A 27768-nucleotide genomic window follows, 5' to 3' on the forward strand; every position below is an offset into this window, starting at 1 on the left:
CGTACATGCAGGTTGTATGAATGTTCATGGTAACAAGTGAACGGTGCTTTGAGATTAGAGCCATTTTATATGTAGCTGTCACCCGTCTCTCAAAAAAGCCACCTTGGTGGTGCCCTGTGTAGATTCATAGGGCAATAGGGGCAGGAGGGAATAAACGTACAAGCACTGCTGGATTAGACCAAACATCTATTTAATGCAGAATCCAGTAGCCTACAGTGGCCAGCTCAATGCATACCTCCTCCCCCAGTGCCAGCGCCTCCCCCTTTGTTGCCCCCGGGAGCTGGTATGCAGAGGTACATGGCTTCCAAACAAGAAGACGTTCCATGCAGCCATCTCGGCTGATAGCTACTGATGGACTTTTCCTCTATGAATTTGTCTATCCCTCTTGAAAAGGGAAATTGAACGTACGACTTCTGTCAACGGATTTGCATCCCACAGTCCGTCTGTAGCATTTGAAGAACATGTGAAGCTGTTGTTTAACGAGTCAGTTTACTGGTCCATCGCATTCCAGGATCTTGGGTAGAGAAAGGTCTTTCCCCACCAGCTGACACTGAGAGCTTTTTCAAACTGGAGATGCCGGGGACTGAACCAGGGACCTCTTGCATGCTAAGGATGCACTCTACCACTGAATGAAGGCCCTAAGCTGCCTTGGAGTACTTTGGACCACTGGTCCACCTTAACCGGTATTGTCTGCTCAGACTGGCAGCAACTCTCTAAGGTCTCACAGAAGAGTCGAGTCCTTGCCAGAGATGGGATCGGGGTCCCTTTGCACAGAAAGTGTGTGCTGAGCTGCAGCTCCCAGCCAAGTGTTTTCACAAGGAATCCAGCTGTTACGAGGGGGGTCACAAACGGATCATTTCATCCAGTACAGATTAGTATAGTCTGGACTGCCATGCACAGACACTTGTGTGTGCTGAAGGAAGGCTAGGTCAGCAGTTCTTGATGGGGTGGGGTAGGAGAATTAGTCTATTTTTGGCATCTTAGGGGTGATAAAAAGAGTTGTCGACCTAAAGATAGGGGACTGGATGGGAAGCACTGCAGGGTGCATTTCCAGGGAGGATGGATCCCTGATGTTGAATCACCTGAGAGGTCAAGCAAGGACCCAGCCGTAGACCTGGCAGCAAAGGTGTAACTCTCTCCTGCCTCCACTGCACGATAGGAAAATCCGGCATCTCTCTTCCCTTAACTGTCTTCTGCTCGCCAGGGCTCATCGTGAAAGAAAGTGGCACCAGGTTTATAGTCTGCTGTGGTGTAGAAAATGTCTGGAGCTGCCTTTTACCAAGTTGGACCAGTTGTCCTTTCAGTTCAGGGAAAGTATGGTTTCCTCTAACAGACAATGGCACCTCACGGTATTTGGCATGAGACTTCCTCAGATTCTTGATGTGGAAATAATGGAGCTTGAACCTGAGACTTTTTTTGCATGCAGGATATGTATTCTGCTAAATAATAACCATAACAACAACAATTGTGCTTATATACCTTTCTTCCAGAGAGGTTAGAGCCCCGCTCAGAGCAGGGAACAAAGTCAGTGACATTATCAGGGCTATTTTTCAGCAGGAACACAGTGGAACGGAGTTCCGGAACGGAGTTCTGGAACCACATGGCGCGGAGGGCAATCTAAACTCCCCTCTGTCTGGAGATCAGGGGGCGGGGCCACCAGCCATGTGACCATTTTCTCCGAGGGCAACCCACTGAGTTCCGCCACCTCTTTTCCCAGAAAAAAAGCCCTGAACATTATTATCCCCACAATACTGCTCGGGAGCTGGGGCCGAGAGGCGTGGCTTACCCAAGGCCACCTGCTTTGCTCATGGCAGGAGTGGGAGTCGAACCGGCAGAGTGCTGATTCACAACCTAACCGCTATGCTAAAGCAGCTCTCTGTAATAATAACTGTGCTTATGTACTTCTCTTCTAGACAGATGAGTGCCCCACTTAGAGCACTGAACAAAGTCAGTGTTGTTACTATTCCCACAATAGAGCTGGGGAGCTGGGGCCGAGAGAAGTGGCTGACCCAAAGCTGCCTGCTGAGCTCATGGCAGTAGTGGGATTCGAACCAGGAGAGTGCTGATTTGCAGCACGACGACTTAGCCATTATGCCACAGTGTGATGGTCCTGTCTCGATATAATTACAGCCGTGTGTATTCAAGGCTTGAACAACTGGACTAGGGCAAGGGTCTCTCCAATCTTTTTAGCCTGTGGACACCTTTGGATTTCTAACACAAGATAGTGGGTGTAACCTCAAAATGGCTGCCATGGGAGGTGGTGCCAGCCACAAAATGGCCATCGCAGGAGATCGAGCCACCCACAGAGGCCCAAATGCAAGAGACAAAGGGAGTAGCTGAAACATTATTTTAATTTACACCGCCAATCAGATCTGCAGTGGCCAATTAGCAGCCCTTCTGGGCGTGAGCCCCATCCACTTTCTAAAAAAGCTTTGCAGCCTGGAAGGATTTCAGCGCCACATTGGGGACCCCTGGAGTAATAATAATGATCATGATAACAATAACAACAACGTTAGATTTATATACCGACTTTCAGGACAACTTGACGCCCACTCAAAGCGGTTTACAATGCGTGTTGTTATTATTCTCATAACAAAGCTGTGACTGACCTAAGCTTACCCAGCTGTCTTCAGGTGGAGGAGCAGGGAACCAAACCTGGCTCTCCAGGTTAGAGTCCTGCCGCTCTTAATCACTACACCATACTAACCCCAGAGAATCTCAGCTTCCATTTTTAAAGCCAGAGACCCTATGACGGTGGAGGTTGGCATGGAAATGGGTCTCAGTAGCCATAGGTGCGGTCTCAGTAGCCATAGGTGAATGGGGGGGGGCTTCATTAAGAAATACTTTCACTGGCTGGAGGTTGAGGCTTTAGTGTTTTGCAGTATTCTTTGCAGAACCCCTCCCCATGTTTAGCGGGGCTCAAATGAATTGAGAAAAATAAATGCAGAGACTTAATTTACACAAATGAACATTGAAGAATCTAGGATTTCTTGACAAAGATGAGATTTGGATGGGGGGCGGTGGGGAGGATGCAGAAAACAACCAGCCCTGGAAGTAACTATGCACCAAACAATGTCTGTCTAACCTCTATATGTGGTTATCCGCAGAATGTGAGTAACAGCAGGTCACAATGAAGGTCAGGTTTTTGGTACCAAGTTATTTCATATTGCATGTGCGGAGACCCAGTTGTGTGATAGCTTTGCTGTGCGGCAGGTGTCGTGCTTCTTTGGAAACCGTTTACGTGAAAGGGAAGAGTCAGCAGCAAAATTAAAATGGATGAGAAGCCATTTTATTCTTTCTTCGCACTGGACCTGGGGAACTCTTCGCCACAAGATACTTCTGCCAGTGACCATAAATCAGTTGGGGAAGCACAAGCTTGGCACGAATAAGAATTCAGGTTGAGTCCCTGGAAATTTCCAGTGAACGGTCCTCGGATAGGATGGCTGGTAAAGGGTAAAAGCAGACAGGATGTGAGAAAATCACGAAATGATCTCCTAGGAGTTTTCTTTTTAAAAATAATAATTAGCAGCCCCGCCGCCCCCGTGGCTACTTTAAATATCAGGTAATTGACACTAAGAGATGGAATTTTTAACACTCGACTTCCTTCCTCTTTTCCAGCGCAACTCGTACTTCCCCCTTACATGTAGTGGACTTCAGGGCAATATCAGTGCCTGTCCCCCCACCCCCACCCCAACTATATGTTAATTGCAGCTGGAAGTGAAATTGATATTTTTTTTAAAAACCTTGCAAAGGAGTCTTTGCACGAAGCCCCAACCTTTGATCGTTTTCCTTATAAAACTTCGCAAAACGATTTCCTTCCATATAACATCGGAAGAAGCGATCTTTGACAAATGCTCACACTGCAATAAATGTTAGATGCTGCTGGACGGCTTTTTTAATTTGGCTGCAGTCGACTAACATAGCAAGCCCTCTGGACTTCCCACACTGTATCTAGCCTGATGGTAAGAGCGCAGTGAACTTTGTGGTGTGGCTGGCTGTGCTGACCTAGAGAAAACCTTGTGGAGGCGCTTTTATAGGTTGCGTTTCAAACACTGCTTTGACCTCAGGGGTGTCCTGCATCTAAACCTGGTTTCTTTGAGCTCTTTGTGCAATTTCAAGCACATTTGGCTGGTTGGCACCTTTTTGTTTCTTTAGACCCATCCTAGACATGCACCTAAAAGATGTAATGTGTGAATCGAGTCCGGTAGTTGAACTCGCCAACTTGAGTATGACAAAGTTCAAAGATCTGAAACCCACAAATGGTGATGGCAAAGAGAAGCCAGCATTAAGTGACAGTTAAAGTGTGATGGATAGTGTCAGACTAGGGCCTAGGAGCCGTGAGTTCAAATCCCAACATGGTTGCGAAATTTCCAGGGTGAGCTTCGGCCAGTCATTCTCTCTCCGCTTGTCCTATATCACAGGGATAAAAATTAGGAAGGGAGAACTGGGAATTGTGCCCCAAGGGTTTTACAGGAAGGATGGGATAAAAATATAGCAGAGGAATAGGTATACCTTTGTGAATCTGGACTTCTTGCTCCTTTCTGTTTTTATTTTTTAATATTTTTATTTTTGAAAGAATAACCGATGAGTAAAACGTTTAAAAAACAAACAGCATACACATCACGCAAGCAAAAAAAAGAAGCGATCGGAATAATGAAACTACATAATGTTTCCCCTGTCCGCCCCCATACATCCTTAAGATACTTTACGTACAGCCTTTTATATTTCACATTTTATATTCAACATTATATTCAATCTTATGTTCAACGTATCCGCATGCCAACGTAACTATTTAGCTTAACAATGGATCTATTTTATCACTTATATTTAATTCTCCTTAGTTTATAGCTACGTATTCAAATAAAACTTCCCATTTTCCCTGAAATTCTTGGTTTGGTCTATTATGCATCTAAGAAGTTAATTTTGCCGTTGACGCATATTCTTGCACCTTTTCAGAGCTCCAAACCGGGTAAAAAGCTGGCGCGGTGCTTGAGGGGCATCGTTGTTTCCTTCATAGGCTTGGTCGGCTTTCTGCTGATGCAGTTGCTGGCTCCATGCATATTCCACCCTAGCAAGCGTGCTGCTGTTGCAACAAGTTATGTCGCATGCAGTTGCACCACGCTCAGACCGTTTAAGGAACTGATTGGTTTGGCTGAGCAATGTTGCCACAGGGCCATAAAGATTCTTTCTATGACCCTCCTTGCACCATGCATTTGACCGTATTTGATTAATAATAATAATAATAATCTGTGCTTATATACCGCTCTTCTAGACAGATCAGTGCCCCTCTCGGAGCGGTGAACAAGGTCAGTGTTTTCATCCCTACAATACAGCTGGGGAGCCGGGCTGAGAGAAGTGGCTGACCCAGGACCACCTACTGAGCTCACAGCAGGAATGGGAGTCGAACCAGCAGAGTGCTGATTCACAGTCCGACTGTGCTACAGCAGCTGTTCTAGACAGATTAGTGCCCGGCTCAGAGCAGTTAGCAAGGTCAGTGTTATCATTATCCCAATAATACAGCTAGGGCTGAAAGGAGTGGCTTACCCAGGGCCACTGGCTGAGCTCATGGCAAGAGTGGGAGTCGAACCAGCAGACTGCTGATTCTCAACCAAACCACTTAACCACTATGCTATGAATGCATCCTAAATCATTTTTTGTGTTTTCTCTGTAGTGTTGAGAGATAGGATCATCCTCCTTGTTGTCGTTTTAAACAATAACTTGGCTGTGATCTGATTCTGTATCAAAGCCTTTACGAAACCTCTTGCAGTGAAGATTCTTCTGTTCCATCACTTGATGGCTATGCTTCCAAGTAACGGATGTGAGTGCACGTATAGATTTGGGCTGAGTTGCCACCAGTATGCACATGACACTCAGCTCTACCTTGCGCTTCCAGCAGATCCCGGGGAGGCTGTGGAAACTGTGAGCATGTCTCTGGAGGCAGTTTTGGAATGGATGAGTTTTGGAATGGATTCCGACAAAAAGAAGGCTCTAGTGATGGGGGGAAGGTTTGACCCAAGAACTCGGATATCTCCTGTTCTGGACAGGGTTGCACTCTCTCTAAAGGAGCGGCTTCATAGCTTGGAGGTGCTGGTGGCCTCCTGGTGCACAAAGCAGTGACGAGATGCCTTTCATCAGCTTTGGCTCTTCCTGGGCAGAAAGATCTTACCACTGTAGGTGGTAACATCTACATTAGATTAGTCCCCTGTGCAAGCACCGAGTCATTACTGACCCATGGAGGGATGACGTATCACAACGTTTTCTTGGCAGACTTTGTTATGGGGTGGTTTGCCATTGCCTTCCTCAGTCATCTACCCTTTACCCCCTGGAAACTGGGTACTCATTTTACTGCCCTTGGAAGGATGGAAGGCGGAGTAACCTTGAGCCAGCTACCTGAAACCGGCTTCCTCTGGGATCGAACTCAGGTCGTGAGTAGAGATGGGCACAAACAGCAATACGAACTAAAAAAAGCCACAAACAGCCCAATCAGATGTTCACGAACAAGCTGTTCCTGAGGCCCCATTATAAACGAACAGGTGGTTGTTGCAAGCCTTGTTTGTTGCTGTTCGTCAAGCCAGACAATCTGGCACCTGCAATCAATTCCCTTGGCAACTGGAGGCTGGGACTGCCTGAACTGTGTCTGAACTTCTGCTGTTGCCCTGGAAACCCCAATCTAAGCCCAATTTAGCTTGATAGGCAGGTCTTCCTTTCAAGTGTGGAGCTCCAAATTTGTTACAAGGAAGCAAAGAGCAGGGGGGAGGGGGGCTCCCAGCTCTGGTTTTGCAGACAGTGAGGGAGAGAGAGTTGCTGTTGGCATTTTGAGAGAGAGACAGGGAGAATGCATTGGAGCTTGAATTTTCTTTGTGTGTGGTGGGATAGGGATCTACCTCTTCAAGTTCCAGGGCTGCTGCCAGGCTCTGGGCCAAGCTATTATTTATTACTGGTACCTTTCCTGCTGCCTGCTCAGGTAGGGTTTCTGGGAGTGGTGCAGTAGGGATCTTGATGGCTGGAGGAGAGCCTGCTGGACCCCACGAACAACAAACAATGAACATGTTCATGAACAGGTCACGTTCATCAGTGTTCGTTGTTTGTTGTTCATAGATGGCAACAAACAATGAACACCATGTTTGAGTTTTTTTTCTGTTCGTGCCCCTGTCTAGTCGTGAGCAGAGTTTGGACTGCAGTTATGCAGCTTACCACTCTGCGCCATGGGGCTCTGCATTCTTCAGAGCGCCGCTTTGGATGCCCGTGCCACTTGAGGCTGGGAAGGTAGGAGCCCAAGGAAGGGCATTCTCAGTTGTGGCGCTGAAATGTTGGCACTCCCTCCGCAGGGAGACTGGTCTGACTCTGTCTATCGGCTTGCATCAGTGAGTGAACACTTTTGTATTTTGCTTGGCCTGCAGTAACTGTTATGGGCCCTCCTTCCTTATTGTGTTGCTATTGGGGATCTCAGGTGCCCGCTAGTAGTGGGCAAAATCCTGGCAGTTTAGCTGCTTGCCCACCAGTCACTGGTGACCAGCAGGAGGTTTGGGCCATCCGGAGATCACCCACCACCAGCAGGCACCCCAGGAACATGTGCGGCCCCAGTGGAAGCCACGATGTCACTTCCGGAAGTGACATCGTTTCGCTGGCTGCAAGAGTGCTGCCGCGTTTTTGGGGGAGGGGTGATTTTCAAAGAATCAACCCAACGTGGAGCGCAGGAGCGCTCCTGCAACTAGTGTGATGTCACTTTCGAAAGTGACATCATCGTGCAAGCTCTAGGAGCGCACGCGCACGAAAAAACACACGGAAAAGGCACAAGGTGAGTGGCAGGTCACCCTCATCCCGCTGGGAGAGTATAAGGACTTGGCAACCCTAGTTGCTATGAATGCTTAGATGTTTTTCATTGAATTTTGTATTTTATATGGACTTTATTTTAAATGCTGCTTTAACACTGAAATGTCTTGATGGTTTCTGCCTTGGTGATCCTATTTGGGTGGAAAGGCCGCGTAGGAACGTTTTAAATAAATAAATATAGAGCGTCTGAGGCTGTTTTCATGATCTAGTGAACATACTGGATACGCACAGATGATTTGCAGACGTACCTTGTGAGTGGACTGCCGTATGCTTGGTGTTGGACTGTTCACGGAGGAGCCAGCAGCTTTTGATGTATTGTCGAAGGCTTTCACGGCCGGAGAACGATGGTTGTTGGGGGTTTTCCGGGCTGTATTGCCGTGGTCTTGGCATTGTAGTTCCTGACGTTTCGCCAGCAGCTGTGGCTGGCATCTTCAGAGGTGTAGCACCAAAAGACAGAGATCTCTCAGTGTCACAGTGTGGAAAAGATGTAGGTCATTTGTATCTACTCAGGAGGGGTGGGGTTGAGCTGAGTCATTCTGTAAGAGTTCTGTAAGAAGAAACCTTAAGAATGAACAGAGCATGGGCTCCAGTTCTGAAAAACACCAGGCCAACAAAACACTCCACACCCGACAACAGCCCTGCAGAGAAGATTAGCACATCAAGCACCAATCCATATGCAAAAGAACCTCCTCAGGTTACAGTGAAGCCTCCCGCCATTAGCATTCCACACCCTGGGAAACTCTTACAGAATGACTCAGCTCAACCCCACCCCTCCTGAGTAGATACAAATGACCTACATCTTTTCCACACTGTGACACTGAGAGATCTCTGTCTTTTGGTGCTACACCTCTGAAGATGCCAGCCACAGCTGCTGGCGAAACGTCAGGAACTACAATGCCAAGACCACGGCAATACAGCCCGGAAAACCCCCAACAACCAGCAGCTTTTGCTGCACATATCCTTGGTACGGCAGGCCGGCTGCATGGAGAACTCTGTCATTCCGCAGGATGTGCAAATCAGAAATGTTCAAGAAGGCTTTTTAAGCAGCTGAAAGAACCAAAGTAGAATGGAATATCCCAGGAGGAGCACCTTTATAATGGAACAGAATTGTTATCCACTGCAATGATTCTTGTAGGCGTCATCCGCTTTTACGGCGTTCCCTTACAGAGTCCACCTTCTGCATTATTGATAGTTTACCTGCCTTTGATAGATTTTTGTTTGTGTAGTTCCCCAATTCTGCACTCCTAGTCCTGTGGCATTGTTCCTTGGTTGTCTTATGCAGTCTGTCTGCGCTGTTTTAGAACATCCTCCTTGGCCCTGTCCTGGATGGCCCAGGCTAGCCTGATCACATCAGAACTTGGAAGCTAAGCGGGGTCAGCCCTGGGTTAATGCTTGGATGGGAGGTCACCAAGGAAGACAAGGGCCGCTATCTAGAGGCAGGCAATAGTGAACTACCTCTTTTCGTCTCTTGCTTTGAAAACTCTGTGGGGTCACCATAAATTGGCTGCAAAATCCACCTTGAGTCTAGGGGAGAAAGGTGGACTATAAACAAAGCGAATAAAGTAAATTATCTTATTTGCCAGCTTTGAGGGAGGCTAATGCCTTGCTTTTCAAGCTTCAGAAAGGCAGCAGAGCACCTTCCTTATTCATGAAATTCTGTCAAGAAAGCCAGACCTCTGTGGCCTCTTGTTCGTTCACAAGGTAAGGTACATGGGAGCCTCTTTTCTGAGCCACAAAACTCCACTGGGAGAGCTGCTAGGTGACCACTATCATATTTTTCTCCCACCCTTTCTCCAAGGAGCTAAGGATGGTGTACAATGTTCTCCTTCCCTCCTGTATAGCCTCATAACAACCCTGTAAGGTAGACTAGGTGGAGGTTGACTGGGCCAAAGTCACCCAGCAAGCTTTACAGTGATAGAAAGAAGAAGAATTTGGTGTAGTGGTTAAGAGTGGCAGGACTCTCATCTGGAGAGCCGGGTTTGATTCCCCTCTCCTCCGACTGAAGCCAGCTGGGTGACCTTGGGTCAGTCACAGCTCTCTTAGAGCTCTCTCAGCCCCACCCACCTCACAGGGTGAGTGTTATGGGGATAATAATAACACACTTTGTAAACCGCTCTGAGTGGGTGTTAAGTTGTCCTGAAGGGCGGTATATAAATCATACATTGTCGTCATCGTTATTATTATAGCTGGGTGAGGATTCGAACTCAGATCTGGCCAGATCTGCCACCCTGGTTTTTTCCCTCAGCTCCCTCCCTTAGTACTTCCAACCAGAAAGTGATTGCTTTTTACTTGCTTGTAGCCACTGCCACTTGATATGGTGGTGGGTCTTGTAAATTCGTCCTGCCGCGGTTTTTTATATTTTTAGAATTATAATTTTAGCTGTTTAATTCTTGATTAATGTACCTCCGTAGACACCCAGTTTGGTAGAAAGATACCAAATAAATACAATAATTGCAATAATTGGTAAAGTGCCCTGAAGAGTAGAATGAGATGCTGTAAGAGACGCACGGCTGCTGCTGAAAAGAGCATCCCTGCGTCTCTATCCTTTCTCGTGCTAATGACCGGTTCACACATGCCGGAGAACGGGGTGCTCAGTCAGAGATTCCCAGGGTGGCTGACAAACTTGAAATCTTAATTTCCAGAAATGCAAAACCACCAGACAACAGATCACACCTAAAGTTTCATTGGCAGCAGCATGCAGCAGTCACTTTATAATCAAACAGAATTCAGTTAAAATATGAAGCGACCAAAGGAAACTCAGAAGAGACCGACGGGCAGAGGCATCAAACCAGAACTGAGAGAGGAAACAGCTAAAACAAATTTGATGAATAGATAGAAAGAATGCAGCTCGACAAATCTCAAATGCCAGGTCACTGTGTTACCTAGAAATTTCAGGAGCCAAACTCGTTCTTCAGCTTCCAGGGCTTTGCAATTTAGCAACACTATTTTCTGATGCCTAATATTTTGTTACCTTATATTTTCTAAAAGTGATCACAGTTCTCTTCGTCAGGTGCATCTGACGAAGAGAACTGTGATTCTCGAAAGCTTCGGCTACAGTAAAATTGGTTAGTCTTAAAGGTGCTACTGGACTCTTTTCTATTTTGCTACTACGGACTAACGCGGCTAACTCCTTTGGATCTAAAAGTGATTTTATTGTCGTGTCTCTTGGTGATCCTCATTTGAGAGCACAGAGCTCCTTTATCATTTTGCATCAGAATATGTTCTCTTATATGCTATAAAAATAAACGGGCGTGAAATCGTAGTAGTTTATATGTAATTTTTAATTTACCCCATTCCACAGCGGCGGATGAATTGATTTCAGAACCGGTTGCTTTTAATACTTTCTCCAGTATTCAATTACGCTGAACTTTTGTTAAAGCAATAATGAAATTATGAGAAATTGGAGAGAAATTAAGTTAGAGATGAGATTTTTGGTTGGGGTGATGACAAGCAGGGTTAACCACCCCTTGTGTTTAAATACATGTGGCAATACTTTCGTTAGGCCATTAATAACAAGAAACCGCTGAAAGAGGTTAGGGTTTTTTGGGGTAGCAATCATCAGAAAATATTGCTGCTAAATTGCAAAGCCCTGGAAGGTGAAGAACAAGTTTGGCTCCTGAATTTTTGGTCTGATTCCCATATCCCCCCCAAAATTGTCAATGCCTGAGCCAGGAAACAAATCAGATCAAAAGGTAAATAGCAATTACTTCTCCTGGCATGGGAAACTTGATACATTTGATTTGGGGTGAATACCTGTCTGTTCCACTTTTAACCTGCTTCTTCTGTACGACATTTTGAGGGACATACATGGTTCTTCTATCCCCAAACCTCTGAGCTACGTCAGCCTGAAAGATTGAGAGGCTTCGAGGTTACCTAGTAAGTTTCCTGGCAGAGGAAGATTTGAACTCGGACCTTGCAGAGACTAGTGTAACCAATCACATACAGTGGCTGTCTGTGTTAATTTGTAGCTTGAGTGCATTTGGATACATATATTTTTAAGTGTTAACACAAAGCTAGTTGCACAAGAATGTCAGCTCTGATGTTCCCTGGAATGAATATCCCATTCAAGGCAATACAGAGACTTTCCTCTTAAATGATACACTTTGATGTACATTGCTCCCAGTCCCGTCCAGCAAATGATAGACATGCAGGGCTTTTTTTCAGTGGGAACGTGGTGGAACGGAGTTCTGGAACCTCTTGAAAATGGTCACGTGGCTGGTGGCCCCGCCCCCTGATCTCCAGACAGAGGGGAGTTGAGATCTCAACTCCCCTCTGTCTGGAGATCAGGGGGCGGGGCCACCAGCCACGTGACCATTTTCTCCAAGGGCAACCCACTGAGTTCCACCACCACCTCTTTTCCCAGAAAAAAAGCCCTGTAGATATGTATAAGCCAAATGATAGATATGTATAAGCCTGCTTCCAGGCAGGAACCTCTGTAGGTGAATACAGGGATGTGGGGTAGAAAATTTTCCAATGCTATATTTTTCCGTGGGAAAAATTTTCACCCCATAGATGCTGATACTGTCTCTGTTTAAAAAATCGATCAAGTTAGATGTGGGGTATGAAGCACAAACCCTGGTGCTTCTATATGGTCCAGGCTTGTATATGATACACTTGTTGCTTTTTGCTAACGTTATTTAACTTTGGCTATTGTTACTGAAATATTTAAATTATTTATTTAAATTTGGATTTTTTTTTTTCTGATTCAGGTTTTTTCCAGAAAACCTGTATCAGTGGGTGAATCAGGGTAAAACTATACTCAGGATGTCACAAGGGGGACGGGGAAATCCTGTAACCTTTGGTCACGAAAAACCAGCTGGCCCAATCAAAAATGGATCTTAAGGCAGAACTAGAAGGGGCACAGGGCTGCTGCCCAGAACCGCAGCCTTGTGTCTTTTTAATATGGTCTCAATAATGTTTAGCCAAATAGAAACATGTAGTTGCCTCTGTCTTCTTTATTATTTGCACGGATAACAGTTGTACACAGGTAGGAAAGAAATGAAGAAAACAAACCATCCATCACTTAAGGAATAGGTATGTGACATGGTTAATACAATTAAACCGGCAAACTCACTCACTAAGTCCCCAAAAGTGAATACAAAAGGTTTTGTATCTAATTGGAACAGCAAAATCTGACTTCAGTTGCATACTTTGTTAATGGCATTATGATTACGTGAAATTCTGTCCTAATCTTTTAATTTACCTTGAAGTGTACAGTTCATATTTTGTTGGTGTTTGTATGGCTTATGGCTTCGGCCAGAAAAGCAATAAACGTTGTTGTTGTTGTTGTTGTTGTTGTTGTTGTTGTTTACCTTGAATGCAAGAAACAAGCTATGATCCCCTTCTTCTGCAAATCTCCTCGCTTCCATACCACTCCATTGGCTGTTGCTTGTGGTTGTAAGGAAATTCAAAGATGGGAGATGTCTTGCCAGACATTTCCAACCTAGAGCTATTCTGCATGATTGAGTTTGATCGGACTTTCTCAGCAGTCGTGCCGCACTGGAGTCTTACGAATCCACCACTCCCCGATTCCACATTAATGCTGTTGCTTCGCATTGACATTCCATTTCCACATGCTCCAAGTCCATCGTGCATAATTTGCTCACATAAAAATTGATTCCTCATCGGTTTTTGCAGGGGATGTTGACAGACGTGTCCTCTCCATTTTTTAATTTTTTCCCCAAAAAACCCATTGCTACATATAAACGTTGCATCAAACAAACACATCGGATAAGTCAGAGCATTTCCTGCTGCTGTAGTGGAATGAGTATCGGTTATTGACATTCTTCTATGACGGCCACACTCATTTCCCTAGCCACCTAAACTGTTCTAAATGACAGACTTCGGGCCACACTACGAGGTTTGATGCTTGCATCGCCCCTAAATATTCAGTTCAGCTGGTGGTAGAAAGGGCAGGAAGCAGGGGCATTGCCAGAACGACTGTTATGAGATACCACACGCTTGTATTCCTGACGGAGTGCTTTAGATTTCATTCTGCATTCTGTTTCTGCAGATATGTTTCTGCATGGACATGCAGAAATGTTGCAACACTTTTTAAAAATTAAAGAAAAGGAAAACAAGAAGGGAAACGGTAGTAAGTGTGGCTTAGAAAACGTGATCGACCAGTCAAATTTAGTTGATTCGAAGGGCGGGAGAAAAGGGCAAGGGTGGGGAGAATGTCAGATAAAGAATTTCGCACGATTAAAAGCCCTAATCTGCAGCGAATGGACAAATAAGTTGGGGGCTGATTCCGCACACGTTGGATAATGCACTTTCAATGCACTTTATCAATCGTTTGAGGTGGATTTTTTGTTCCGCACACAAAAAAATCCGTTCCAAATGATCTATAAAGAGGATTGGAAGCGCATTATCTAACGTGTGCAGACTCACTCTGAGGCTGATTCCACCCACATCGGATAACGCACTTTCAATGCACTTTATCAGTCGTTTGAGGTGGATTTTTTGTTCCACACACAAAAAAATCTGTTCCAAATGATATATAAAGAGGATTGGAAGTGCATTATCCAACGTGTGCGGAATCAGCCGGGGAAAACCAGGATGGAGAAAAACCGGACAAAACCTGCAGTGACTTCAAAGCTGCTGCTAGGATCGCCTTCCCACGTGTGGAAAGGCAAAGAAAAATCGAGGTCATTTGGAAGCTGAAGCACGAAAAACCACTCGTGCGGAATCACCCCTACTAGGCATTATGGCCTGGGTCATATGTGCAGGAAAGTTTAGGTGGAAATGTGGTGAAACGAGTTAGTGGCACGGCTACTGCAGACTACTATGGAGAATAACGGAAGTTAATGCATTGGAGTACTCCCTTGTGTTAAAAAGCCCCTACAGATAGAAAACCAGTGTGGCAAGCACTGCAAACAGAAAATTGGCACAGCAGGATGAGGGCTTTTAAAAAATATATGATAGAACATGAACATTCATCATGGCACATGTGAAAAGCTTTGCCCGTTAATATCTTGACATGGGCAGAAGTGCAGTAGCGTGTCAGTCAAGGATCTAGGATATGTTTCCCAACCTTTTTTCCCATGGAAGAGCCCCTAAAATAATGTTTCAAATCCCGAGGAATCCCTACCGATGAAAATGTTTACAGGCCAGAAAAAGTTGTTCGTGAGAGCACAATTCAATTACTGCTAAATTATTGTCATTTGTCTTGTCCGTGCTCCGTAACAATATGAAACAAACACAGACAGTACAGCTTAATAAAACCTCAATAACTGCAATATTTTAAATAAAACCTCAGTAACCACAATATTTTGAAGGACATTTAATTTCTGTTTTGCAGTATTTCAGGTTTTTTTTATTTATTCCACGATTTCTCGCAGAACCCCAGACAATGTCCTGTCGAACTCTAGTTAGGAAACAATGAACTAGGAGATCTGGGTTTAACTCTCCAATCAGTTGTGTTGCTCACTGCATGATTTTGGCCATTCACTCTTTCACAGCAACCCTGTGGTGTAGGATAGGCTGAGGGCAAAACAGAAAGATGAGAGCATGTAGACTGTTGTGAGCGCCAAGTAAGGGGTGAGGGATAAGACTGTAATAGGTAATGAACAGACATGCATATTAATACTTTCTGAGTGTTTTTAACTTTTAAAAAAGTTAAATTTCTATTTTAGTTATTTATTCACTTGCTTTTCACCTGCTTTTCTTTCTGGGACTGAAGCCTGATTAATAATAATATTAATTAAGTGTCGTCAAATTGTAATCAACTCTTTATATAATCTCGACTCTTTATATTATATAAAACTCTTAATTAAAAAAAATAGGGAAAAAATGTAATCAACTCACGGAGCCTCTCATGGGCTTTTTCAAGGCAAGAGATGAACAGAGGTGGTTTGTCATTGCCTGCCTCTGCGTTGTAACCCTTGACTTTTTTCGACTCTCATCGAAGTACTAACCAAAGCCAATCCTGTTCAGTTTCTGACAAGCTCAGGCTAGTTTGAGCTATTCAGGCTGCTTGAACCTGAATACAAAATAGATATTTTTAAAAATTCAGTCAGACAGCACCAGACATCCAATAAACAGCGCAATAGGTCTAGAACGACAGAACTAGAAAACTGCAAACAAAAAACACCTAATGATTTACTGATGTACCGTAATGCAGAAAGCATTGCCCGCATTATAGGAGTCGGAAGAGGTTATTAAACATTAGCATACATTGAATAAATGAATTATTTTCTGTCCCTACAGGTGCCATCCCATAAGCCGCAGAGGCCCTAGGAAGGGCAGGTGTCAGCAGGACGGGTGGCCAGGCCTTGGCCAGAAAAGACAGCCACGGTGGGCCAGGAGGGCAGAACAGAACTGTCCATGCCGACTGTTTATGAAGTGGGGAAGCAGGTAAGTTCCTAGGGTCGAGAGTAGAATCGCACACTTTTGTGAGAGTTTTCCACAGTACCAAAATCACCCTTTCAGCTATTTTATTTATGGTGACTGCATCGAACAGTGGCAAGTGTGTTCACCAATGGCAAACCACCTCGGTTAGTCTCTTGCCATGAACAGGGCCGGATCGAGGGGGGGTAGTCTGCCCCCGGCACCACCAAGGAGGGGGCGCCGGGTGCAGCTGCTAGCCGCTGGGAGCACGTGGGCGGCAGCGTGGGCGGCCTCCCAGCCCCCCGCACTGCCTTTCACCTGCCCCGCAGGATAGGGGGTGGCCGGCTTGCTGCGTGCCCCCTGTCCTGCTGGGCAGGTAAAAGGCAGCGCGGGGGGGCTGGGAGGCCACCCACACCATTCACCTGCCCCGTAGGACAGGGGGTGGGCAGCCGCCCCCTGTCCTGCGGGGCAGGCAAATGGCGTGGGTGACTTCCCAGCCCTCCGCACTGCCTCTGCCAACTCTGGGGCACGCCGGGGCACCCGGCTTGCCACACAGGCTGCACTCTCCACCCTGCGTGATGATGTTATGGAAGTGGGTTGCCCTGGGCGCCAGCAACCCTAGATCTGTGTCTGGCCATGAAAACCCCACCAGGGGTCACCATATGTTAACTATGACTTGAGGGTGGGATTTCATTTTGCCCTGACCTAGATAGTCCAGGAGAGCCTAATCTTGTCATATCTCAGAAGCTATAGTCAAAAAAGAAAAACACCACTGTCTAACTGTTTACACTTTACACTCTCAATTCAAATATCTCAAACAAAATTATTAGAATTTATAACCACTTTAAGAGACCTCCAATCATGGGAGACCTCCAGCAAAGACCAGGGTTGCAGAGGAAGGCAATGGCACACCACCTCTGTTAGTCTCTTGCCTTGAGAACTCCGCTAGGTGTCGCCATAAGACAGCTATGACCTGATAGCACTCTCCACCACCACCACGTTATTTGTAGTCCATCTCTCTCACTGCGATTCAAGGTGGATTACGCAGTGTGAGTCAGTACAGTCCATTTCAGAGACATCCCCTTTTGAATAAAGCCTTGTAGGCAGTGATGTGGGGGGCTTAATGGGTGGCCACTTGGAAAGGATGGGCGGGGGGACGGGGTTAACTGCTTTTGCACCACGCCGCGCAGTCACTTCCTGGATATAGTTATACCCTCCCCCATCATTGGGCCTGTCGCTTCCCCAACTTCTCTCTTACATCCCTGCTTGTGATGTCTACATCTCCTGTATCCCTGCTTGCCACAAACCCAGACTTTAATTAAGGGTTTTTTTTTTAAAAAAAAGCTGGGTTTAATGCATAAATTTTAGTGGTTTTATATTATATTACTTTGTAAGCCACCTGATCCAGGTTCCTCAGGAGAGGCGGCATAAAAATATGCCAGATGAATAAATAAAATAGATACTTTAGGAGGAGGACATTAAAACATAAGGATCAGAAATCTGTTTGCCCCTTCCTCCCCTTGGCTTCCTCCAAGCACGTAGCCCGTCTTCAGGACCGTGCAAATTGGGGAACAAGTTGGTATAAGTGGAGGGACTTCTGTAGTTAGAAAGTGGTCTTACAGGTGATTAATCCAGCATCTTGTACAGTACAGAAGTTTCAAAGCTAGACAGCTAATTGTTAGCCCAAATGTAAGTGGACTTAGAGTTAACAGATATTGTTAGAATTACTAAAGTAGATATTTTATCCGACTGTTAGTTAGTTTAAATTTAAATATATGTGGAGCTAATATAAAGTAATAGATAATAGATTTTAAGTTTATAACAATATTTTTGAAGTTAATAGATAGGGCTTAGTTGAATAAAAGAGTAAGTAAACATGAGATAAGGAGTTATAGAAAAAGGGGACAGATTGGGAATAGATTAGGCTATAGGGTTGGAAAGCTGTTGGAAGTCTTGGAAAAGGGGGGGGAGGGAAAGGGGGGGAAAGGATAATGAGATGCTATTTGAAAGTTGTATATTAATATTCTCACCTAATAACAATTTTCTAAAAAAAAAAAAAGAAATTTCAAAGCTAGACGAGATGGATAGCCGTGTTAGTCTGTCTGCTGCAGTAGAAAAGAGCAAGAGTCCAGTAGCACCTATAAGACTTAACGAAATTTGTAGTAGGGTATGAGATTTCGTGAGTCACAGCTCGCTTCTTCAGATAAGGGAGGGGGGAAAGCCAGCAGTGAGGTGAGAGCTGAAGGAGACCGCCAGTAAATCCTCATATCCTGTTGGCTGAAGGAAAGCTCCCTTCGTCAGATACAAAGCTTTGACTCTGGAAAGCTTATAGCCTGAAAATCTTGTTGGTCTTTAAGGTGCCACTGGACTCAAATCTTGCTGTTCTATGACAGACCAACCTGGCTACTCACCTGAAATGGGGTCCTGTTTATTGGCCCTCCAGGGCAAATGGTTAGCTGCTGCATAAAACTGGATACTGTACTAATAATAACCGCGTGCATATATACTGCTCTTCTGGATAGATTAGTGCTCCACTCAGAGCGATGAACAAAGTCAGTGTTATTATCATCCCCATAATGCAGCTGGGGAGCTGGGCTGGGAGGAGTAGCTTACCCAAGGCTACCTGCTGAGCTCATGGCAGGAGTGGGATTTGAACCAGCAGAGTGCTGATTCGCAACCCAACCACTTAACCAGTATGCTGCGGCACAGAATCTCCATATGTTAACTCTGATCTACGATGGGATGGGGAGGGCTTTTGAAGAGCCATTGTTTTTTTATGTTTACACTGCTGCATTTGCGTGTTCATTCTAGACTTCTCAGTTTTCTCTCTGTAGAGAGAAGGCACCAAAAGTCACGTTTTATTAGGGCAACAAAAAATCCTTGGGCTATGCCTGCAAGTCAGCTTCAAAAGAGCTTCTGCAACGATGTGACTTTTCCAGGAATTTTGAAAGCATGCTAGGAAACGGTTGCGCCTCTCGAAGGGCTTCTTGGCCAAGGCACCGGTTTCCCAGAGCGCCGTCATTCACCCTCTTCATTTTCCTTGGCAGTACCCAGATCCAGAATATCCAGAGAGACCCCTTCCAATGTCCCGGCATGAGACTTCTCCATCAGCACTGCAACGGGCCGGCAACAACCAACGCCCCAACCCCTGCTGCTTCTGTTGGTGCTGTTGCTGCAGCTGCTCGTGGTATGTGGGTCCGAATCGTGGCTGGGTGCTTTGGGATTGGGCAACCTGCTAGCGGTCAATAGTTGCATCTCGGTGTCTGGGTGCGACAGGAGGCATCAGTCAGAGCTCTCTCAGGTGGAGGTCTTTCGCATCACCTCCCACCTGATCCTTTTAGCTAGAGATATTTGGGATCGAACCTGGGACCTTATGCATGCAAAACAGATGCTCTACCCCTGAGCCACAGCCCCTCCCCTAAAGCAGGGGACCAGAGTTTGCTGAAGGTAACTGCTGGAAGCTGCAGTTACCCAGCTCCACTTGCTAAAGGAGCTGCCGAGAGGCTGTTGAATGGTGCAGGGGTAGGAGACACCGATTACGAGTGTGACGAACCATTTCTCAGGCAGGGAAGGCAAGTCCTGCTTCACTAGCACACATGAGTTCCATTTTCCCTCTGAGCAAATAAAATCTTGTCGAAGGCTTTCACGGACAGAGAACGATGGTTGTTGTGGATTTTCCGGGCTGTATAGCCATGGTCTTGGCATTGTAGTTCCTGACGTTTCGCCAGCAGCTGTGGCTGGCATCTTCAGAGGTGTAGCACCAAAAGACAGAGATCTCTCAGCGTCACACTGTCTTTTGGAGCTACACCTCTGAAGATGCCAGTCACAGCTGCTGGCGAAACGTCAGGAACTACAATGCCAAGACCACGGCTATACAGCCCGGAAAATCCACAACAACCAAATAAAATCTTGTTTGTCATCAAAGGGCCACTGAAAGTGTTGGATGGGAGTTTTTCAGACAGACGAAAGGAAATAGAATCATAGGGTTGGGAGGAGGGACCTCCAGGGTCATCTAGTCCAACCCCCTGTACAGTGCAGGAAATTCACAACTTCCTCCTGCCCCATACACACACACAGTGACCCCTGCTCCATGCCCAGACGATGGCAAAACACTGTCAGGATCCCTAGCCAAACTGGCCTGGGGGAAATTGCCTCCTGACCCCAAAGTGGCGTTGAGCATTACTGTGGGCACGTAAGAAGGGGCTTCACATAAGAAGAATACTGCACACAGCACATGGTTAACTTGTGAAACTCACTGCTACATGATGTGGTGATGGCTGCCAACTTTGAAGACTTTAAAAGAGGAGGGGGGATTGAACCCAAGACCTTCTGCATGTAAAGCAGAGGCTCTTCCACTGAGCCACAGTCTCTTTCCTACTGCAAAGTTGCTTTCCTTCCAGCATTCCTGGTGATCCTTGGCCCAGGTTCTCCCAATAGTAGCAGACATGTGTCTTCAACCATGGTTGTACCCCTCGTTTTGAGGGGAACGCACCAGAACAGTGTTCCGGCAGTTCCCCCAAGTCAGGTGGCCCCACCCACCTGACTTTAGGGCCGTTTAGGCCTCAATTGGGGCCAAAATGGCCTGGATCGGGTCGGTGCCAGACACGGGAACCATCTCCCACCCGGCACCAACCCGATTCCAGCCGTTTCATCCCCGATCCAGGCTGAAATGGGCCCAAAACAGCAAATTTTGGCCATTTTGTGCCCATTTTGAGCTGCATAAGGGCCGAAACAGCCCGGATCGGGTCAGTGCTGGGTGGGGGAAGCCTCCCCCGCCGGGCATCAACCCAGTCCCAGCCATTTCGGCCCCAATCCAAGCTGAAACTGGCCCCAAATGCCATTTGGGGCCCATTTCGGCCTGGATAAGGACCAACGCAGCCCGGATTGCAGCTGACACGGCCCGGATAGGGTCGGTGCCAGGTGGGGGAATACACCTGGCACAAACCCGGTCACGGCTGTTTCAGCCCCCAAACGGGCCAAAAATGGCCATTTTGGGCCCATTTCAGCCCGGACCCGGTCCTGGCTGTTTCAGCCCCAATCCGGGCTAAAACGGGCCCAAAATGGTTGAAAATGGCCATTTTTGGCGCGGATCAGGGCCGAAACAGCGGGGATTGGGTCGGTGCTGGGCGGAGGAAACCTTCCCTGCCCAGCACCAACCCAGTCCCGGCTGTTTCAGCCTGGATTGGGGCCGAATGGGCCCACATCGGGTCGGTGTCAGGTGGGGGAAGCCTCTACCACCCACCAGCGACCCAGCCCTGGTCGTTTCGACCCTGGCCCAAAAGGGCCCCAAGGGCCCTGATAGGGCCACTACCAGGTGGGGGAACACTCCCCCGTCTGGCAGCAGCCAAATCCCGGCCATTTCGGCCCAGTCAAGGGCTGTGACATATGCTAATGAGTTATGCTAATGAGTTCCTGCAGCTCTTTTTTCTACAAAATGACCCCTGGTTGTACCCCAGAGATCAGCAGCTTTGGGGCCCGAAAAACAAAAATGCCCCATCTCTCCGTGAAGGTGTTGGTGTGCTGGCCAAGATAACTTGGTGGGAAAGAGAAAGGTGAGGTTTGTAAGTTGGACGGACACCTGCTGGAGCTTCTGGTGTTCACCTTGCACCTGGCAGGTGGTCACAGCGTTCCAGTAGGCAACAAAACGCAGAAGCCATGCCTGTCACCTTCCTCCTATTTTGCTAGCCCCTGAGCTTGCTTCAGTTGCCTGGGCAGAAAATCAGCCTCACATGCCAAGCAGAATAACGAATAATCTGACATGTGGCTGATTGGCATGTGTAGTGGGAGTTCTCTCCTCTTGTCCACCCCAGTTGTTTCGCACAAGTGTGATGCGGAGGGAATCGTGCCATGCTAAATAATCCCACATTCAATCTCTGGCCGCAGCAGTTTAAAAGATCAGAATTAGCAGGTTCAGAAAAGATCCTGGCCTGAGATTTGAAGATTTGCTGTGAATAACAGGAGATGGGGCCGGGTTTAAAGGGACCAAGGATTCGCTTTGGCAAATGATGCTTTCTTGTGTCCAGAGTTCAAATGCCGACACTCACTCCCTAGGAATTGCTATTGGTTTTATCTCTTGTTTATCGGGGTTCAGAGACACCTGGCTGGTCACCACTGGACCAGATGGGCCTTTGGTCAGCTCTGGCAAGATCGGCCGTGGGCCGCGCTCCAGTCAGAGAAGGTTCCCTCTCCCTTCAATGCCCAATTTTCCGCTGCTCTATTTGGGATGGGCCGTGTACTGTTGTCTAGTTTTTAGCTAATTGGGGGAGTGTATTTAACAAAGCAACCATAAACACCATCTTGAGCAGATGGCCTGGTGTTTGGGTTTCACTTAATGCGGAGATCCTTGGAAGCTCCATGTATTTAGCTTTGTTTAGCTTGGTTGGAGGCTTTAAAAAAAATTTTTTTTGGATGTTCTACGTTGGCCAATTTCCTTACAATCTGTTCTAGAAAAGGCTGCTATTTCCTAGCAGAAGCTGCACCTTAATTCCGTGTTTCCCCACTCCCAATCTGTGTTTCACTTCAGTTCATTCTCATTCTCTCTCTCTCTCTCTCCCCCCCCCCCCACTTCCTTTTTTAAAATTTCCCCCCAGCAAAGCATGGTTACTTTTTCAGATCCATTTCACACCTAACACATTCGGATATAGAGGTAATTTCTGCCTCTAAAAAAAGCATAGACAGAGCGATTTGGGGAAGAGTTGCATAAATGTGTATTTTGCTGTAGTCTGCATCAGTCGGCAGACGACTGTACAGGGATGGGAGGCCTTTGGCTCATTGGGAGAGTGTGTGGCCTGCATGCAGAAGGTCCCTGATTCAATCATAGCCTGTGTGTGTGTTGTATCATCAAGTTGCTTCCAACCTATGGAAACCCCATGAATGAAAGACCTCCAAAACATCCTATCATTAACATACTTGTTCAGGTCTTGCAAACTGGAGAATGTGGCTTCCTTTATTGGGTCCTCAGTAGTCATTACTAGGGGTGTGCGCCCGAAAAAGATTCGGGTTTCCCGCTTCAGCAAATGCAAGCAGCTAGAAAAGTGCTGTGGGCTGGCTGCTGCCGTTTTGCCCGAATCGTTTCAGAAAGCTTTGCTTCGGGATTCCCGAATCAGCTTAGCAATGCTGGGGCCAACTCAGGAATCCCGAATCTTTCCAAATCGGGCCTGATTTGGGTTAAAAACCTGAAGTGCACATCCCTAGTCATTACTTTTGTCTTCTTGTTGTTCAGCTATAATCCTGCTTTGGCACTTTCTCCTTTAACCTTCATCAGTAGTCGTTTCAAGTCTTCACTATTTTCTGCCAGTAACGTGGTATCATCTGCACCTCTCAGACTGTTAATGTTCCTTCTACCAGTTTTCACTCCACCTTCTTCTAGATCTAATCTAGCTTTCCTTATGATATACTCTGCATAGAGGTTGAACAGGTAGGGAGATAATATGCATCCTTGTCTGACACCCTTGCCAATTGGAAACCATTATAGCCTATCCAGTTGAAAAAACTCCTGGATGGACACTGGAATGTTTCTGCCCATAGATCGTACTGGCCTAGGCAGACCATTGGCCCAGTAGGTGTGTGTGCTTGTTTCTACCTAAGCATTCCTGCAGCGTTGTTCAGGCTAGCCACGGCTCTCAGAATCCACAAGCAAAATGTAGGCAGTAGCAGGCTGCCTTGGGAATGGCGAGAATCCCTGTTCAGCCCTTAAACTATTTGATTGACTTTGATCAGGTCGAAACTCTTTCTCCCTCTTCTTCCTGTGTCAAACTGATCTTGCCACACCCTGGCCAGATGGGCTTTTCTCCTCCCCCAAATTCAGAAGAATGTAACTCTCCTTAGAATGGCACTGCCAGCTTGCTTCGTAGCCCTCCTGCTCCACTTCTCCATTTCATTTTATGTATTTACTTCATTTATAGTCTTCCTTTCTCTCCAATGGGGGCCCAAAGCACCTTACGTTGTTGTCCTCTCCTCCATTTATCCTCAAAACAACCCTGTGAGGCAGGTTAGGCTTGGAGTGTGACTGGCCTGAGGTCACCCAGAGAGCTTCATGGAGGAGTGGGGATTCGAACTTGGGTCTTCCAGATCCTACTCAAACACTAACTGCTACACCACATTGATTTTTAAGTGGGCTGTTAACTTAGTGTCTGTCTGTCTTTGAAATCTGACTGCATGTACTGTTATTCACACCCTGTCCAAAATGTTGACTAGTTTCCAATACAATGAGGTAGAGGTGCATGGAAGTATATGAAGAATGTATTTTCTGGCTCGACCAGACCAGGTCCAGCCGGAATTCGAACCCAAGGCAGCTATCTTTCGCAGCAGGTCTTCTGTGGGTTCATTTTCTCCCTGCTTACTTCATTCCCTCAGGCTGGGTTAAAGAACAAAAGAATAGTGTCGCAAACAGGAACTACTGTTTTTTTGTGGCTGGTTGGTTTGCAGCAGGAGGAAGGATGTCTTGTTTTAAAGGAAACTGAAGCAACTTTGGTGTGCATTCTTGGGCTATCAACTTTTAACATTTCTCTTTATGTGATTCAGGAAACATTTTTCTGTTTATCTTAAAACAGGGTTTCTCAGGGCAGAACTAGAATAATAGAATCATAGGGTTGGAAGGGACCCCCAGGGTCATCTAGTCCAACCCCCTGCACAATGCAGGAAATTCACAAATACCTTCCCCCTCACACACCCCCAGTGACACCTGCTTCATGCTCAGAAGATGGCAAAATACCATCAGGATCCCTTGCCAAACTGGTCTGGGAAAATTGCTTCCTGACCCCAAAGTGGTGATCGGCATTATCCCGGGCATGTAAGAAGGGGCCACGAGAACTAAGCACTGATGCAGTCCTTCCTGCCCTCCCCTTCATGATCTGCCCAGGTTCACAGAATAAGCATTGCTGCCAGGTGGCCATCTAGCCTCTGCTTAAAGACCTCCAAAGAAGGAGAGCCCACCACCTCCCGAGGAAGCCTGTTCCACTGAGAGACCACTCTATCTGGCAGGAAGTTCTTCCTAATTTTAGACATTGCCAGAATGCAGGGCTGCCTCAGAAAATGGCATCCCCGTGTTTTTGTTTTTCACAACTCCCCTCCCCCATCCATACGGCATAGTAATTGGACCTGTATGGTGTGATGTCATTCCACTCTGTGTTTGCCCACCTTGTATCATTAATGGGTGTTGGAGGCGGAGGGTACAACACACGTCCCTTCTATGAGGAGTGGATGGAGAAGTACCTTGTATCTGATGAAGGCAGCTTTGACTCTGAAAAGCTTATACCCTGGAAATCCTGTTGGTCTTGAAGGTGCTACTGGACTCAAACCTCACTTTTTTTAACGAGCAATCTTCATGCCCAAAACAGCCGATGCATCACTTTTGAGCAGCATAAGCAGCAGATTTATGTATTTCAAACATTTCTATGCCACCTTTTCACCTAAATATGGACCCCAGCACAGCAGACATTAAAACATTTCAACATTAAAACAGCATTTAAAATAAAGTATATATAAAATAAACAATTCAAGAAAAACATATCGCGCTAATAACAATAATATAATATAAAACTAATAACAATAAAAACACACATAACAACATAGAGTCTCTCTACACGAGACATCTTACATGAGGATGCTCCAGTGTAGGGAGACGCAATGTTAGCTGGGAAATGTAGTTTAAAAAGACAGAGCCGAAGGGTCTGTCAATTTCACCTCTCTACACAGAGCTGGCAGAGGTCCCTCCTCAGAGAGGTTGTTAATTTCATCTTTGCCTCCCCAAAGGGGAGGTGAAATTGACAGAGCCTTTGGGGAGGCGAAGATGAAATTAACAAACCCTCTGAGGAGTCATCTCCACTGGCTGTGTCTTTTTAAACTACCGTCCTGTAGGGAGGTGAAATTGACAGAGCCTTGGCTCTGTCTTTTAAAACTATGCTTCCCGGCTAACATTGCGTCTCCCTACACTTGAGTGTCCTCGTGTAAGATGTCTCATGTAGAGAGAGACTCATAGTCAGGGAGGTATGCCGCTAGTAAGTTTCGGCACCATGATCGAGAAGACTTTCTCAGGCTGTCGCCCATCTTATATCAGGTGATGGGAACACCCAAAGCAGGGCCTGCGAAGATGACCTGAGTTGACGGGTAGGTTCATATGGGAGAAGGTAGTTCTTACGGACTGCTCCTACAGGTTGCATAGTCGATGCTGCAGGACCTAATTTCTGCTGCCTGGTTGGAATGTATTCTCTTCAGAAGTGTTTTGTGGATTCTTCATGCCCCCAATTTAGAAAAATAACCCTCGAAATAACTCAAAAACTGTATGTCTCTTGGTCCAGATTTTTCGTGCAATTCGACCAAATTCGTATATATGAAGCCACCTTATACAGAGACAAATTACTGGACCCTTTCACTCAGTTTTGGCTCTCTGGAGTCACAGGCAATGGTCTTTCCTTACACCGGCTGCCAGGAATCCTGAACCGAGGACTCTCTGAATTGCAACACAGGTGTTCTGCCAATGAGCCACAGTTCGAATAAAAAGCTTGCTCAGGCAGGCGGTTAAACGACTTCTCATCATTTCTCTTTTCTGCAAATTCTGTAGCGCAGTGATTTTCAACTCTTACCTTCCTAATGGTAGTTTTTAAGAATTTTTGGCGTGCCTGTACAGTCCTTCAGAGGGCATGTGGAATTGATGTACGGGGGTGGGGAGGCAGTTACATTACAACATTCAAAAGCCTAAAAAAGATTTACTCCTGAGTAGATATAGTTGCAAATCCTTCAGCTATAACTATTTTTCTCGGAAGAGTGACTCACAGCTGTATTCTTGTAAGCAGAAGTTATGGAATCTTGAACAGCCTTGATGTGTTTCGAGGCAAATTGCAGAATTCACTTGTGTGATCTAAAGAAGGAAGTGGAATCGTTGGCAGAGTGCTGGAAGCAGCATCCACATGTCTGGCCCGTCTCCAGCCTCGAAAACAATTCCACAAAGAGAATCTCTCGCAGCAATTTTTACTTGCCAGCCAGCCTGCTCACTTATTAGTCATCAAAGGGGGGGAAGAAAAGAACCAAATTTTGCAAAATCTCCTTGCCTTGGTCACTTGGAGGCAACCGTTGCTCTCCACGGGCAATCACTGAGTTCTTTACAGGACTCCTACAATTCCTATAATTCCTTGGAAGAAGCCATGATAGTTAAACAGGAATGAATGTAAACGTGTGGACTCCAGAAACACGCATGCTAGAATAAACGTTCATATTTAAAGTGCCAGAAAAGTCTTATTTATTTTTTCTGCAACGGACTGTGTTCGTTTGTTTACTCCTGTGGATTAAAATCTGCAATGTAGACATGCCGAAAGGTAATATACGCCTACTGCCAAGACAAGCACCTGTTCCATGTGCGTCTGTTTGGGATTTGAAATGTCAGATGCATTTGAGGATTACTGGCCTGTCTCTGTTCAGCTTCCTATTTTCTGTAACCTTGGATCCAAGCCTAGCTGGAAGAGATGCAACATATATATCCCTTTTTGTAAGGAAAAGATACCAAAGAGGGAATGCCGGCAGGTCCAGCTGTTTTCTAATCAATCCTTTGCCAAGATTCCTGCTTTCCCACACGGCAGAGGAGCTTGTCTTCCTCTGCATCTGGTCACTGCC

General features: G+C 46.2%; 1 protein-coding gene across 4 annotated transcripts in view; it reads left to right on the top strand.

Moving 5' to 3' along the window:
- The window catches only part of RGS19 (regulator of G protein signaling 19), a 95140-nt gene that overhangs the window by 52824 nt on the left and 14548 nt on the right, over positions 1–27768 (top strand). For all 4 annotated transcript variants that reach the window (XM_054979953.1, XM_054979954.1, XM_054979956.1 and 1 more), the window contains 2 exons: positions 16042–16188; positions 19209–19348. In XM_054979953.1, the coding sequence (XP_054835928.1) occupies positions 16159–16188; positions 19209–19348 (170 nt within the window). In that variant the 5' untranslated portion in view covers positions 16042–16158. The remainder of the gene's footprint in view (positions 1–16041; positions 16189–19208; positions 19349–27768) is intronic.

Source organism: Eublepharis macularius, chromosome 5 (assembly GCF_028583425.1).
Source record: "Eublepharis macularius isolate TG4126 chromosome 5, MPM_Emac_v1.0, whole genome shotgun sequence".
Lineage (NCBI taxonomy): Eukaryota > Metazoa > Chordata > Lepidosauria > Squamata > Eublepharidae > Eublepharis > Eublepharis macularius.